This window comes from Taurulus bubalis (assembly GCF_910589615.1).
Source record: "Taurulus bubalis genome assembly, chromosome: 2".
Lineage (NCBI taxonomy): Eukaryota > Metazoa > Chordata > Actinopteri > Perciformes > Cottidae > Taurulus > Taurulus bubalis.
Window position 1 is genome coordinate 28,388,787 of NC_136590.1, and position 15,459 is coordinate 28,404,245.

A 15,459-nucleotide genomic window follows, 5' to 3' on the forward strand; every position below is an offset into this window, starting at 1 on the left:
ATGGCCGGAAATCCGAGGAGGGGCGCCGGTCTCATCGGCTTGATGAAGGACGCCTTTCAGCCCCACCAGCAGCCTCTCCAGCCTCACCAACCTGCAGTGGTCGATAAGAAAATGGTGGAGAAATGCTGGAAACTCATGGATAAGGTATTGACACTGTTGTGGCTACATACAAAAAAATAAAACACTAAAGAGGGAAGTGGAAACGAGTCACTTGACTTGTTGTCTGTTATCCGCAACGTTAATGAGCCCTCCATCAAGCGTCCCTCTTTATGGTCTTCTTTTTGACGTGTATGTTAACTAGTAATAAACAGACACATCTCCAAAAACCTATTGTATATTCAATAACCACACCATGAGAGGGATCATTAGAGATCCACACAGGAAAGTATTTTGAGCATTTATTTGTTGTTCTGTCTATATGATGGTCTATATGAGAATATTAAACCCTCAAAATTGGAGGCTAATAGGTGTCCCTGGTGCATTATTTAAGTGGGTTAAGTCATAGTGAATGAGGTTGCAGTGATGATAATCTGTTGATGACTTTGTGGACACACTTCCTGGGTCTCTGTGGGAGGACACTGCATGTTTGCTGTTAGAATGAAAGGAGGTGTGTGTTGTATTGATAAAAAGGTTTTGTATCGCCGACTGTCACTCCTGCTCATCTTTTCCACAATCCTAACGAAGCTAGTCAGGAGAGAAGAAAGTGGAAAGGGATGAAGAGAAAAGAGTTCACAAGAGTTTAATTTAGGGTGGGGGGCAAGAAGAGAGACAGATATCAGATAAGAGTACAATACATACTTTTGCATGCCTGTTGTGCACTGTACTGTGCCGCCTCGTTTACAGTACGATTTGTTTTTGTGTCACATGGCACTGGCTGATCCGTTTTGCTGTTGAAGGTTTTTCTAAAACTTCCAGTCATATGCTTCCACTTAGGACTTGGGGATAATACAGTATTGCAGTCGTGTTTATTGCCTTGCAGTGCAATTGTATTGTGGTAGTGTAAAAATTGGTCTGGTCTAAAGTCTATAAAATGTAGTGAACATAAGTTGGATAACTTTATGATTTTTACATTCAGTTTCTGAATAATTGCATATCGATTTCTGAATTATTCTTATCATCTTGCTTTTTCAACCACATTTCCCAACTTTGATCCCTCAGGCTCTGAAGTAAACAATATATTTGTTCACAAATTGTCATGTTGCAAAGCAAACATTAAAACACAAACACACACACACACACACACACACACACACACACACACACACACACACACACACACACACACACACACACACACACACACACAGCTTTCCTGTTCTCTCTCTCGCGGTTTATTTATTAACACATACAATACATTGCTGTGTCTTCTTTCCTCTTTACTGCCCAAGCAAAAAGTAAAAAAATCTTTGAACAAGATCTGCTAGATTGAGAATTAAGTCAGTATTCATTCAACAGAACTAAACATGTTAAAGCGTGAAAGCCCCTGATGTTTGCAAAACTTTTACTTAGATAACTTCAGATATTTGGACATATAAGGACAGGATCTCGTGATATAGCCTCTGTGGACAGCAGACATGATTCCATCAGGACAGACTAGAAATATTGTGAGCCTGTCCTCCGTCACCATCACTGTCTGTGCTATCCAGGTGGTGCGTTTGTGCCAGAACCCCAAGGTGGCGTTGAAGAACAGCCCGCCCTACATCCTGGACCTGCTGCCGGACACCTACCAGCACCTACGCACTGTTCTGTCCCGATACGAGGGCAAAATGGAGATTCTCGGGGAGAACGAGTATTTTCGCGTGGTCATGGAGAACTTGACCAACAAGACGAAGCAGACCATGAGCCTTTTTAAGGAGGCCAAGGAAAGGATGTTTGAGGAGAACTCCCAGCCCAGGTTGGCTTATATCCTGATGAGAGGGGGGGAGGGGCGTAATTGACAGTTGTGGTAAAGTTCAGGCTTATCATTGTTTTAAATTGCTCCGTATCCATGAAATGAGTCCTAAAGATCATGATGGTGAAAAAGAGCCTAACTAGCAGTACTGCTGCATACTGATGCCACCTTTATCTAATCTAAAAAGTTAATTCATTATGTATTACATGGCTCTAGTACAAAATTGCAGTTGGTATTGGCCATTTCATGTAAATGCTAATGCTTTTGTCTGCAGTATTTATTTCAAGAAAGAAGCAAAAGTTATCTTTGCCAAAAACAAAACTAAACAAAGTGAGTCCTGTCTCCGTTACAGTGTTGTTCCCACAAGACCATAAACAGAATTTAGAAACATATGAAAGTAATTAATTTATTTTGCAGTGGCGTCATTTTTCGAACAGCTATTAATCTTTTCGGTTGACATGATCATGTAAGTTTTTATGTATGTTTCTCCACACTCATATTTTTAGACTTCCCATCACTGTGTCGAAATCCAACTTATGTCATTTGGCAGATCAGCTATGTGAACTGAAGTAAAATCCCCCAAATTTAGTATGAAGGCCCGATTTAACCCGCAATCGCAATCAGAGCCACTTCCTGTTTTCTCAGAAAGTCATTACTAAGCGAAGGTTCATCCTTCCTCAGATTTGTTTGATTAAGCATTTCCTCATAAATGCTCTGCATCAACAGTTATTGTGAAGGTTGACAAATGTACTTTTTGCCGTTTTAACTTACATCCTCAGTAGTGTAATCGCTCACACTTCTCCATCCTTGTGAATTAATTTTAGAAAAAGAGTGGGCTTCCTTTAGCTGAAAAATAGTGGCTCATTCCTTAAACAGATATTAAAAACTGTAAAGAATTGTGAAGTTTGTTTTACAAACACTATAGATATGTGTGTGATTTGCCTCGTTTAGTAACGGATAAGCACATTCATATATGTTTGGTAAATGGCTGTAACCCTTCTGTCTTGTGTTATGAATTTGGGCAAATATTAGAATTTAGTCCGATAATCTCTCTGACTAACTTGTATTGGCTTTTTTTGGTTCTCTCTTTCCCTCTTTCTCAGGCGCAACCTTACCAAGTTGTCTCTGATCTTCAGCCACATGCTTGCAGAGCTAAAAGCCATCTTCCCTAATGGCTTATTTCAGGGAGACAACTTCAGGATCACCAAAGCTGATGCTGCCGAATTTTGGAGAAGGTCGTTTGGGGACAAGTGAGTTTTTACTTTAGGTTGTATTTAACAAAACTATGATAACTGGTTAGGTTCCTAAAAACCCTTGAACGCTCTGGCCCCTCCCTCCCATCTATTGTAGGACCATAGTGCCATGGAGGACTTTCCGTCAGGCTCTCCACGAGTTTCACCCAATCAGCTCGGGCTTGGAGGCCATGGCTCTGAAGTCCACCATCGACCTCACATGCAACGACTACATCTCAGTCTTCGAGTTTGACATCTTCACCCGGCTCTTCCAGGTAAGACTCATGACAACAGAGCGTTCTGGGGATTTCATGGTATCCATGTAGTTATTCAACGAACTGCATTGTCTGAATTATGAGTCACATTTTGGTTAAAAACATTAACACTGAGAGGCTGCTCTACTGTAGAAATGTGGTCCCTCATTGATTATCTTATCGATCAAGAATACAATAACAATAAGGAATACATGTCTCCTGCGAGTCTGATCTAAGAGCTCAGTAGTGGCCTTAGATTATTGATCTAGTGCAGCAGTTCCCAAACTTTTTAGGCCACGCACCCCCTTCTACATCCCGACCGGGTTCACGCACCCCCAACCCCCCACACCTTAAAAAAAAAACGCAACAGAGCCTATTTATAGCCGCATAAAATCGGACCAATGCGAGAACTGTTTGCTCGCGCGTGGCGTTTGTTACAAGATTTAGTCCACTGTATAAATTTCAGTTACACAAGGCGTCACTTTTAAAAGCAATAAGGATGGCGAGGACACACGCACAGGCTCAGAGGCAGATTGCATTTCACATGTATTTACTTAAACACAGTAAGCCACGGAAAGAACAAAGAGTGGCACATGCATAGGCTCAGAAACAGATATAAATAAAAAAAGGAGGCTCCAGGGGTGCGCGCACCACACTTTGGGAATCCCTGATGTAGACCCAACACATGAATGAGACTGCAATTGTTTTTGGCTGTTTTGTAACTCTTCCAATTTTGATCTAAAAAATGTAAGGGGCTTCTGACTTGCACTGGCATGCTTGGTGTTCAGGTGGCGGCGCAAATAAGAGGCTTCAGACAGCTGTTAGCCAGAACCTCACTGCACAACACGCACTGTGGCTTCGGGCAATCTGCATCGCCAATCCAAGTGAAGCCCAGACCCAGATAATTGTCATCATATTTCCTCTTTTTTTTCCCAGTCTGATGCTCACTCTCGTTTCCTCTTTTTTCACCTTGACTCCGCGATGGTTCTCTGTGCTCCCGCTCCGTCTCCTCTTTCTCCGACTCCCGGTTGATTTCTTCTCCCGGTCTCTCCCCAACGCACCTCTCCGTTTCTCTCCCTCCGGTTCCTCCCTCTCTCTCTGTCCCTCTCCTCTTTTATTACTGATAGCTTCAGATGTCCCACCTGACAACTTCCCCGATTTCAGCCAGTTTAACATATTTTCATGGATGTTGCTGATTGAATGAAATGACGTTAGGTGCACAAGCTAGCTAGTGTGTACGTAAAAGACAGTCTGGCGGCCGGACTGGAAGTGCATCTATTTATTAAATTGTACGTTTTTAATTGCAATTAAATGTAAATCTTACAAAGGGAATTTTTATAATTAAAAAATCCTACTTATTTTTTTAAAATTATGTTTAATATTAATTATTACACCATTAGACCACCATTACATTTTTCCTCTTGCGCACCCCCTAGAGGCAGGGGTGCGCGCACCACACTTTGGGAATCCCTGATCTAGTGGATTTTCCGATAGTGGCAATTGCATTAGTGGATTTTTAGGGATTAATAAATAAAAAGGATGCCTGTGTAACTGTATTGAAGAAAAAAACTAAACTCAAAATATATCTGCATTTAGTGTTATTCACCAAATCCACTGTGTGTATTGTTGAGGTCGAACGAAAAAAATTTTAAGCAGCTTTTTTTTTGAGGTAATCTTTTTTTTTTTGAGGTAATCTTCTTGTTCACTGCGTTGGCTGGCACATTGCTACATTTCTTGGCATGTGGAATCATGTGAAACCAAGTATGGATTTTTATTGCCTCACACAATTATTAATAATGTGATCATTTACATAATGGAACTCATAATTGCTTGGTAGCTCAACTAATGGTCAAAAAACTCCACAGGATAAAAAGCTTTAATGTGTAACTTTTCTGCAATAAAATGTCTAAAATCCAGAGACATAATATTGTATATTTGTTTGAGTTATGAACTTACATTGTTTTCAACAACCAAGCTTCTTGAGCCGCGTGTCGCTGTGCAGCGGGTCGTGGTCATGCGCTTAGAGTCACGCAGACTATGCCTTGTCTAGCTAACTTTGCTATGGGTACTTCTATGCTATGGCTAATTATAGGATATGAAAGTAAGCCTTTTAACCACTTTGAATTATGTTCAAAAGCTGACGCTCTGCTGTCGGTAGACTTTGGTCATATGCTGCAAGGACCCCTTTTATGTGAATACACTCAACCAGATTGAGCCATATTCTGTTTGAATCAAGTCAAATATACACTTACATGCTCAAAATTATACTTAATAGGATTAATATTAAAGTCCTACAAAGCTCGCCTGAAATGCTCAAAACTTAAACCAATCACCCCCTTTGCATTTTTCTTCCATCCCTCTTTTATGTTCTCGCCTTCTCTTCCTTTATTTTTACGTTAGCTGGCTTGTTTTAATTTCTTTTTTTCCCTCACGTCATCACCTGACCTTATTTCTGTCCTTGTTATATTTTTGAAACCAATCTGTTGCCTCTGTAATTGTTAGAATGTCCAAATGGTGTCCATGTTTATGCACAAATTGGTGAATAAAAAAGGGGGGGAATCATTTAGAAAATGAAATACAAATATTTACTTAAGAGTCTAAAATCTGTATGAACTCATGAATTGTTTGTGTTTGTGTGTGTGTGTGTGTGTGTGTGTGTGTGTGTGTGTGTGTGTGTGTGTGTGTGTGTGTGTTGTGTAGCCATGGTCGTCTCTTTTAAGGAACTGGAACAGTCTGGCAGTCACACACCCGGGTTACATGGCCTTCCTAACCTACGACGAGGTCAAGGCTCGACTGCACAGGTTCATCCACAAACCCGGCAGGTGAGACGCAGACAAACCTTTAGTTTAGAATAACATGAATCGTGCTTCCTCAATTAAAAAAAGATTTGGATGAGATCAAGAGTCAAGTACGGGTCACGGCATTGAACACTGCCAGTATGCATTGTTTGTCTGAGATTCTCGTCTTCTCTCTCTCTCTCAGCTACATCTTCAGGCTGAGCTGCACTCGGCTGGGCCAGTGGGCTATTGGCTACGTGACAGCTGATGGGAACATCCTGCAGACCATCCCCCATAACAAACCACTCTTTCAAGCCCTCATTGATGGATACAGAGAGGGATTGTGAGTCCCGCTACAACACAGTATCAATGCACCAATTTATAACTTTTAGGGTACATTGTTGTAGTTTATATGCCTCCAGGGATTAGAGAAAAGATCAGAGATTGCCCCTAATGACCCCAGTATATCTCTTTTAGTCTGCGTATTGAAGGCACGTTAAAGTCTTCTATTATTTAATAACTGTTTAAAACAAATACTTCTTCGCATTGGTGAATGCAACCCAAATAAGAAAATGTGTCATCAAGACTAGAGATTATTAAAGCTCTTTGAAAAATGTTGCACAACCGTGACAGAAGGTCAGAGTTTGGGTTGAGTCTGCTGCACTTTACACAATAAGGTTGTAAAGTTACCAACTAGACATCACTCCCAGTGCAGCACTACGATTTCACTTCACTGTACTATCCACAAGGCCAAAGATCACAACAGAAGATGCTGAAAGGTCTGAAGCTTAAAAGGCAGAAGTAATATTTTAAAAACAATGTTTAATAAAGAAAAGTCAGCACATGGAGCCTTAACAATGAGCAAAATAACTTTTAGTCATTTATTACAGTATGCAAGGAATGCTCCATGAAAAATACAGTATCTAAACTTTCCTCCACTGTGGCCCTGAAAGGCGGCTGGAAGAAAGCGTTTGTACTGCAGCTAGCTTGCTCCTCGGTGGAGCAGCAGCTGCAGTTAACTTAGCTTAAATATCAAAAATGTTCATAGAAATATTTCAAACACCTCATGCAGCACAGTCCTTCTCTTTGCTTTTGAGCCATATCTTCAATATGTTGCCAACAATCATTTATTTACAAATATATTACTGAGTGTTTGGAATCAAACATCTAGTGTATGTGAGAGGAACTGCAGTTTCAATATACATCAGCATTCAGCTGAGACAGGGATTCTTGATTTTAGAGCTCATCAATGTTTTAAAATGATAAGAAAAAAAGGGGAACGGGCTCCTTACATAGTGACGAATGCACAGAGAATTATTACCAATTATTATTGTGTGTGTGTGTGCGTGTGTGTGGTTCTCCAGCTACCTGTTCCCAGATGGTCGTACACAGAACCCAGACCTAACAGGTCTGTGTGAACCTTCTCCACAGGACCACATCAAAGTTACTCAGGTTCGTTACTCTCGTTTGTTTCTCATCTGTACACCAGTCAACCTTACTGTTGCGCCTCAGGAAGCTTTTTTTTTCTTGTACAAAGTGCACAAGTGCAGTAGTCGCACTGCAAAAAACGCTCTAGGCAAAATCAGTGTCTCCGTGTTATGCTGCAATATTTCGCCCAGTAACAATGAATTAATGAAACGCTCTAGGTTGAGAATGGTTGGACTATTAAGTGTGAACAACTACGATCTTCAAAATAAACAAACAGTGTGTCTTACTCCTCCATCCCTGCAGGAGCAGTACGAGCTGTACTGTGAGATGGGCTCCACTTTCCAGCTCTGCAAGATCTGTGCAGAGAACGACAAGGATGTGAAGATTGAGCCCTGCAGGCACCTGATGTGTACCTCCTGTCTGACTGCATGGCAGGTGAGGCATCCATTGCATTGGAACATTGTATTTGTTTTCTAGCAGCTCTGTAAGTCCAGTCTGAGGAGGAAAGTCTGTCTTTCTAACGGCTCTGAACATTTATTTAAAACCAAGCTCTGTGTTTGATTCGGTCTTGCTCCAAATATTGCTTGGCAGGGAAATATCTGCCCTTTTTGATTACTGTAAATTCTGTGGCACTTATTACCCTAAACTGCAGGGAGGAGCAGGCTCAAAGGGATAGTTCTGGTGTTTTGAAGTGAGGTTTTACAAGTCACTTATCCATAAATCCCTGTATTACCTCCAGTAAATGACACACCCCCAGTTTTGAGAAGCAGATAAGAGTTAATGCACAAGAGCAAAGCAATGTACTGCTCTCGACAGACGGCAGCAAAAGGTATTTTAGACACCTGGAAAAATACAAATCATTGTAAGTGTACGCTATATTTCAAATATTTTTGCCAGTTTACTACAAGGGAACCAGTACCAACTCGATCTTCTAACTATATGGTACACTTATATCAGGGGCCAGCAACCTTTCCTATCCAAAGAGCCATTTTCTTCCACCCCAAAAAATGTGTCTACTATGCAGATCTTGCGTCCTATCTATATATGTGGTAGAGTGTTTGTCCTGTAACCACAAGGTAGCAGGTTCGATCCCTGTCCTCTTCACGTGAGGTTTCCATTTTTAAACTCGTATCTTTTGCTACGTTTACTCTGAGCGTCCTCACTACGCCGACTTTTAGAGCACCGCAAACGGAGGAGGACGGATCCGTTTTTGCTAACTGATGCCTCACTGTCTCATGAGCTGACACACAACTAGCAGCAGTAGTGGAGTTTGGAGATATGATCCACCTCGTGAAAATATATTTACTTTTCTCAGTTTGCTGCAGCAGTTGAGAAATCGCTCGTCTTCCCTCATCTGCAGCTTGATACTTTTCAGCAAATGATGTGTGCTTGTTCTGGAAGTATCTTTCAACATTAAATGTTTTTTGTTTGCTAATTTCTCGCCGCATACAGGTCAGCCAGCATCGTTGGCAGTGAAAGCAAATTAATACGTCCATGCAGAATTAAACTCTATTTTTCTCCGAGACTTATTTTTTTATTTTCTTTTATCCGTTGATAGTTTACAGAGGTCTGTGCTCTGCAAATCACGATTAGCCACTTGCAGGGAAAGTTGCTTGACAGCATCATCATAGGATGTGATGCACATTCGAGTTAAAACAATATTTAAACTTTTATTTTTATTTTCAGTGACCCAATATCACATCAAACCCTTTTTTTTAAGCTGGCTAAAACACAGCTGTACATTGTGTAACTTCCGTGCAGTAACAATTTCTCTAGGTAATACACCAACTGTGGATAAGTACCGTATACCCACTTCAAAATCCCCCAAACAAATTTCCTGACTTATATTTCCTCATATTTCACGAAGAAGCTTGCATGTTTCCTGATCCGATTCCTTATTTACATTTGTTGTTGAAGTTGTTTGATTTTCAACTTCCTTGTTTGTTGTCTTAATTCAGCATAATGTGCATTTCCACAACACTAATTCCATCAGTACAAGCTATCTTCAAGAAAAACGCTAATCTAGCTTCCTCATTGCTATTTGTTTCTATCGCTGTTAAGCTCCCATCAATGAAACTCACCACTTCCTGCACACATGTTTCACACTAAAAGCCTTCCAGCTGCTCAAAGGGGCAAAACCATTTACATTTGAAACATCTAGAGGTGTGGAGTTTTTTTTTTAACAATTGCTTCACATAACTAAGTAATAAGTGATAGGAAATATTTAACTGTAAAATGTGAGTATTAATATGACATGATTGTTGCTGTGATGAAGGAATAAGTTACCATGCGTTTACCATGTTAATTTTCAGTGTAATATTGTAAGAAATCTTAAAGCCTAGTTATAATTGCAGCACCACTATAATCTATTTAACAACATTAAGAAGTTCACTGACAACTAGGGCTTTATTTTACTCTCAACCATCTGCTGAGGTTTTCAAATGAAGCTTCCAATGTCTGTATTTTATTTTTCAGGGTCTCACACCCTTAAACACTTGAAAAATGTAATTTAAGGTGCCACTAGGTCTCTGACAAAGGTCTCACTCTGCTCCCTCAAATGTTAAACGGTGCTTCCTGTGTGCTTGTATCAGGAGTCGGAGGGTCAAGGCTGCCCGTTTTGCCGCTGTGAGATCAAAGGTACGGAGCCCATCGTGGTGGATCCGTTCCACCCGAAGGCCAGCGGGGCCTCCTTTGCTGGTTTTCAGGGTTCCAGCAGAGCAGAAGCTGCCTGCAATGACGAGGAAGAGGATGATCGGCTGGAGGACCACCTTGTCATGAGCAGGCTGGCCTGCACCAAGGTAAGAGGATTAAATACTACTGTTTTGAGCACACAGACTCAACAGACGCTCACCCGATTTAGTCTTAGGAATCAAATGTAATTTAGCTGTTTATAGAACTGTCTTTATTGTAATTGTAGTCTCTAATCTCTTTATGTATTTGTGTGTGCAGGTAGAGCGCCCTCCCTCTCCAGTGTCTCAGTTGCCTCCAGTGCCCCCCAGACTGGACCTCCTGCAGCAGAGACCCTCCAGCTCTCACAGCGCACAGACTCAGGGAGCCACATCCAAGGTGTGTGTGTGTGTGTGTGTGTGTGTGTGTGTGTGTGTGTGTGTGTGTGTGTGTGTGTGTGTGTGTGTGTGTGCACGTGCACGTGTTACACACACTGTAAGAGGAACAGAGTTTTAACAAAGAGATTGATTGTTCAAGCTCACATACCTACCATCTAATCTACTGCCAGTTGATAACACCACCATCAACCCCCCTACCTCCACCACAGATAGCAGTCACTCACAGAGACAAGCCTCTACCTCTGCCTCCAGCCCTGAGAGAGCTGCCTCCTCCTCCCCCTCCGGAGCGCCCCTCCCTGGTCGGCCAGGACTCCAGACTCCAGAGGAGGCCGCTGCCCTCCACCCCTGACCAGGCCGCTTGGGCCTCCAACTACATGGTCCCGCGTCCAGCAACCAAGGCCCTGTCAGCCTTGTCTTCTACCCCTCAGAACAACGGAACCAGTGGAGAGGGAAGCAAACCCCAGGCAGCTACCAACATTGTCTACTGCCTGGCTGCAAGGTACTGAGCTCTGCTGTTGTGAGATGCAATGGATATGCAGTTCTTGTCTTATTGGGTTCAAGCAATGCTGACAAGGGTTCACACTTAAGTCGTGGTGTGACCTCATGGTCCTGGACAGACGAATGTCAGCCTCTAAATATGCTGGTTTCCATTTTGAGTCTTGCCCAGTGGCATAGCGTTGGAAAAATATGTGAGGAAGTTAAATGAGTCAGATCCTCTTAAATATTAAGCATGATGCTTGCAAGCAAATTCACCATGTTTGGACTTAAAGAAAAATAAAGGAACTATGCATGTATTATCCACAAATATGGCCAACGTCTCTTTTTCATCTTAATTTTTTATCAAAAATATATCCAGTATTGCAAAAGTTATTACCTGAAAAAGTACAGAATCAATATGAAATATCTTTTCACGGACAAAATGTTGAAACGGTTCACGTTGAAAAGGTGCATGTTTCAGTTTGTTGGTCATTTTTAAGGTATGTGTTCTGAAAACGTCCTTGTGCTTTGTGTTGTCTTGAATGTGATCAGATCTGTGCCAGCGGCGTCGAGTGGGGAGAAGACGTCGTCCGACTGTGAGGAGAATGAGTACATGAGTCCCACCTCTCTCCCAGCTGCTGGGGCCCCCTGGGTCATAACGGGCTCCTTGGTGCCCCCGCCTCCGGTCCAGGCAAACCACCACAATGACATCAGGTAAACAAAGGCTCCCCGGGTCCATTCATTGTCCTGAAAATCATCATGAAGTATTTATCATGTGTCTGACTGGCGCACTCCCGAAGAATGGTTTGCGTCCCTTGACGGCACCTTGAACAGCTATCTGCCACATCTTAAGGTCCGATTCACTAAAGATATCCCGCTAATGATATAACAGCACTAACACGGCTGTAAAGGTTTGCAGCTCAGTGCAGTTTGGCTTTTTTTGGTCTGATTGTAATTATCAATTATCCATCCTGAACTATGAGGTGCAGACGCATTCCTCGAGGTGCAGACGCATTCCTCAAAACTTCAAAGGAATTTAAACATGACAGAGACAAATCATATTTTGGATTTAATAACACAGACTGTCAGTATTAATGTGCTTCAGTTCCCACCAACTCTGTGAAGACGCTAATGATTTCACTGCAACTGCATGTGGCTATTTTATACACATGCTATATTTTATTATATTGGCGATCTTTGTGAATTGTACTGTTTTTGAGATGATGCTCATTTGTATAGAAAGGGGTCGAATGTCTGCATATCACCTCATTTAAATATTTGCAAATGGCACAAGAGCACAGACACGCAATTTCCTCGCCGGTGCAGTTTGGTGTGCATTTCCCCTTTTGTGAGTGCTCTATGTAGTACCCATTTCCTCTTTTTTTTGCAGGTTTAGCAGCAAACGGTAATACTGGCATAAATGCTTTAAATGTGTATCAGGCGCAGTTTTTTTCTTTTGGTCCACCAGAGGGCTCTGGAGCCTTAGTTTAGTTTGTCCATGGAGGTCCCACTCCTCAACCCACAAACACCTCATCTCACTTATTTGCTGTGTTTCACCTCCTTGTTTACATAGTTTTAAAGGAGATGACGCAAATGCAATGTGTGACAAGTCGCAGCGATGTAACGCCGCTTGTTGCATTGATGAAGTGATGAAAGAGTCATAAAATACAGGACTTTAGGTAGATTGAATAGAAACGGTTCTGAAATGATGGACCCAGTGAGCAGCAGTGTGTTATGGTGTGAGGCTAAAATTGGTGGGAGAAGCAGTGGCAGCACTGGGTGCATGCAAAATTGATGCAGCTTGAAATTAAGTATCATTACTATCTTAGTATCATTAGTGATATTTGTGAGGCAGAGTTGGAAAGATAAAAAAATTCTTGTCATCAGAAGATGTGAAGTAGTGTTGCTTTTATTGTATTTGTATGCAGAAAAGGCATTCATTCAATACACTAAATATGATCTGTTTTTAGAGCCACTAAAATACATCCCTAATCATATGTGTTCAGACCTGTGACGATTGATTTTTAATTACTACTGGTTTGTTGTTTCATAGACTTATTGTTACTTTTTTTATTTTTTATTTAAGAGGACTCCATTTTGTGTAAAGACTGTACATAAAGAAGGACTCCAAATAATTATTTGATTCTCTCTCCCCTTGTGTCAGCAGCGAGGTGGTTGACAGCGACTCTGAGGAGCCCATCGTCTACGAGTCCATGTGTAACATCCAGGCCCAGACTGGTTCCTCTGAGGCGGCACAGGCCCCTGAACCGGGTAACATTCACACCCAATTACCAAAGGGGAAATAAAAAGAACATGTTGCTGTTTTACTCCTAAACCTTTTCTTGCATACACTGAAGTTAATAATGATTTAATACATTTCTTAAAGGCGCACTCTAATACTTGAAATGAAAGTTGTGTCCCAGTCACACATGCTCACATCAAGCAGGTGATGCAAGCCCCCTGTACTTTTAGGATAATGGTGATTAAATACAGATGCAGGCTCAACGTAAACAAAGAATGTCATGTACGGTAGTGTCTATTTCACTGCTGTTGTCTTACATTTATTTTCTTTCGTCTGAGCCGTGTGTTGTATATTGACTCCAGGCATTTGTTTTTCAGACCAACCGCAACATTCAGCTGTGGTTCCCCAGGACAAGAAGGAGGAGAGCATTGAGGAGGATATTTACGAGTATGACTGTCCCAGACCGGTCATCCCTCCGGCCCCCACCAGGAGAACCCTGTCTGATATGGGCGGTCCCTCAGCGGCCTTCAGCGCTCTCAGCATCGACAGTGCAGTAGAAGCCAGTATGTATTTCTACAAATTATTTTGCTTTTTATCTGTTGTTTTAAAGGTAGAATGCTTGTGAACTGGCTAGTATTACCAATCTGGTATCACTTCTCTCACCACCACCAAAAAATCCAAACCCCCTGTATTCCTTAAGGTACTTGAATCCAACAATTTCCCCACTCTTACTGACCGACTATGTTTGCAGGTTTATTTGCAGCAGGTGCCGAACCTGAACGTCCCCCCAAACCTCTCCCACGGCGAGCCAACTCTGACCGACGGCCTCGGCCGGCAAACCGTGAATTTCCTGCTCCAATGCCAGACTTCCCCGGTCCCACCTCCTCCTCCCCCACTCCTCCTCCTCTGCCTCCAGCTCCAGCTCCAGCTCCAGCTCCAGCTCCAGCTCCAGCTCCTGCTCCTGCTCCTGCTCCTGCTCCTGGAAGCCAGACCTTAAACGGGGAGATTGAATGCTTGGTGTCCCAGGGCTACTCCATTCAGGACATCCAGAAAGCCCTGATGATCGCCCAGAACAACCTGGAGACGGCCAAGAACATCCTGCGGGAGTTTGTGTCCATCGCCACATAGTTGCTGCAGGCACGCCCACCCTCTCTGTCTCGTCTGTCTCACTCTGTGCCATTATCATGGATAGCATTTACCAAGCACTTTCCTGCAGGGCCAAAAGCACTGTCTTCTGAAGAGTTCAGTAAAGTAGCTGCGTTCACGTCATATCGGAAGAATGCAGACGAATGAGATGACTTTATCTGCAAGTTCTAGTCTTTGAAACACCCAAATGGTGAACTAACTGCAGCAGGTATTACATGCTTTTCTAAGTAGAGTTTTGTGTTAAAATATATTATTTTTTATTATCTTGGACTACTGTTATGCCAATTGTTTGACATCGAAGCCTCAAAATCTCTTGTTTACTCGTAATCGCCAATTGATGATTGAGGTTTTTTAGCTCCTGTGAACAGAAGCATCCGTTGGAGCGTCTAGTTTGGTTTAAGGAGCAGCTCAGTGGAGGCAGACGAGTCCGATATGACATGAACACAGCGTACTCGGAGAATGGAAGCTTTTAATGTGAGCGCCCTGTAGCCAAGTTCTGACCCTGTTGTGCTTTGCTAAGGTCCACTCGCGCTGTGGCGTTGTTGCCCCTCAGTCCAGAGTACTTTCTCCCATTAAGCTAAGTGTGGAAGCTACAGTGATCAGTAGAAGGACCCTGCAGATAGTCGTTTCTGATGCGGTTCCCCGTTCAGTTTGGTGCTTTTTACGGGCTTTTTGGCAAATTTGTGACGTGCAAATTTGTGGCATACGAATATGTAGCGACGCTAGTTCTGTCGGAAAAATTAGAGATTAACTCTGTGCGCGTGTGTGTGTGTGTGTGTGTGTGTGTGTGTGTGTGTGTGTGTGTGTGTGTGTGTGTGTGTGTGTGTGTGTGTGTGTGTGTGTGTGCGTGCGTTCAATGCTGATGAATGTGAATGTTCAGTCGCAGTGCAGTATTGCAGGGCTTCGTTTCGTACGCGTCACTGTGGCCTCGCTCTGTTTCTTTTCGA

The 15,459-nt window shown here is 42.4% G+C and overlaps 1 protein-coding gene across 1 annotated transcript; it reads left to right on the forward strand.

Annotated features, from left to right (window-relative positions):
* On the forward strand, window positions 1-14,494 carry LOC306749937 (E3 ubiquitin-protein ligase CBL-like; the record flags this gene model as incomplete). Its single annotated transcript, XM_079233296.1, has 15 exons — window positions 1-144; window positions 1,647-1,894; window positions 2,995-3,141; window positions 3,242-3,398; window positions 6,078-6,199; window positions 6,360-6,497; window positions 7,519-7,606; window positions 7,886-8,017; window positions 10,174-10,380; window positions 10,532-10,648; window positions 10,857-11,146; window positions 11,677-11,838; window positions 13,292-13,395; window positions 13,744-13,929; window positions 14,118-14,494. 15 exons carry the CDS (start codon window positions 1-3, stop codon window positions 14,492-14,494), a joined length of 2,619 nt encoding a protein of 872 aa, XP_079089422.1.
* Window positions 14,495-15,459: the final 965 nt, after the last annotated feature.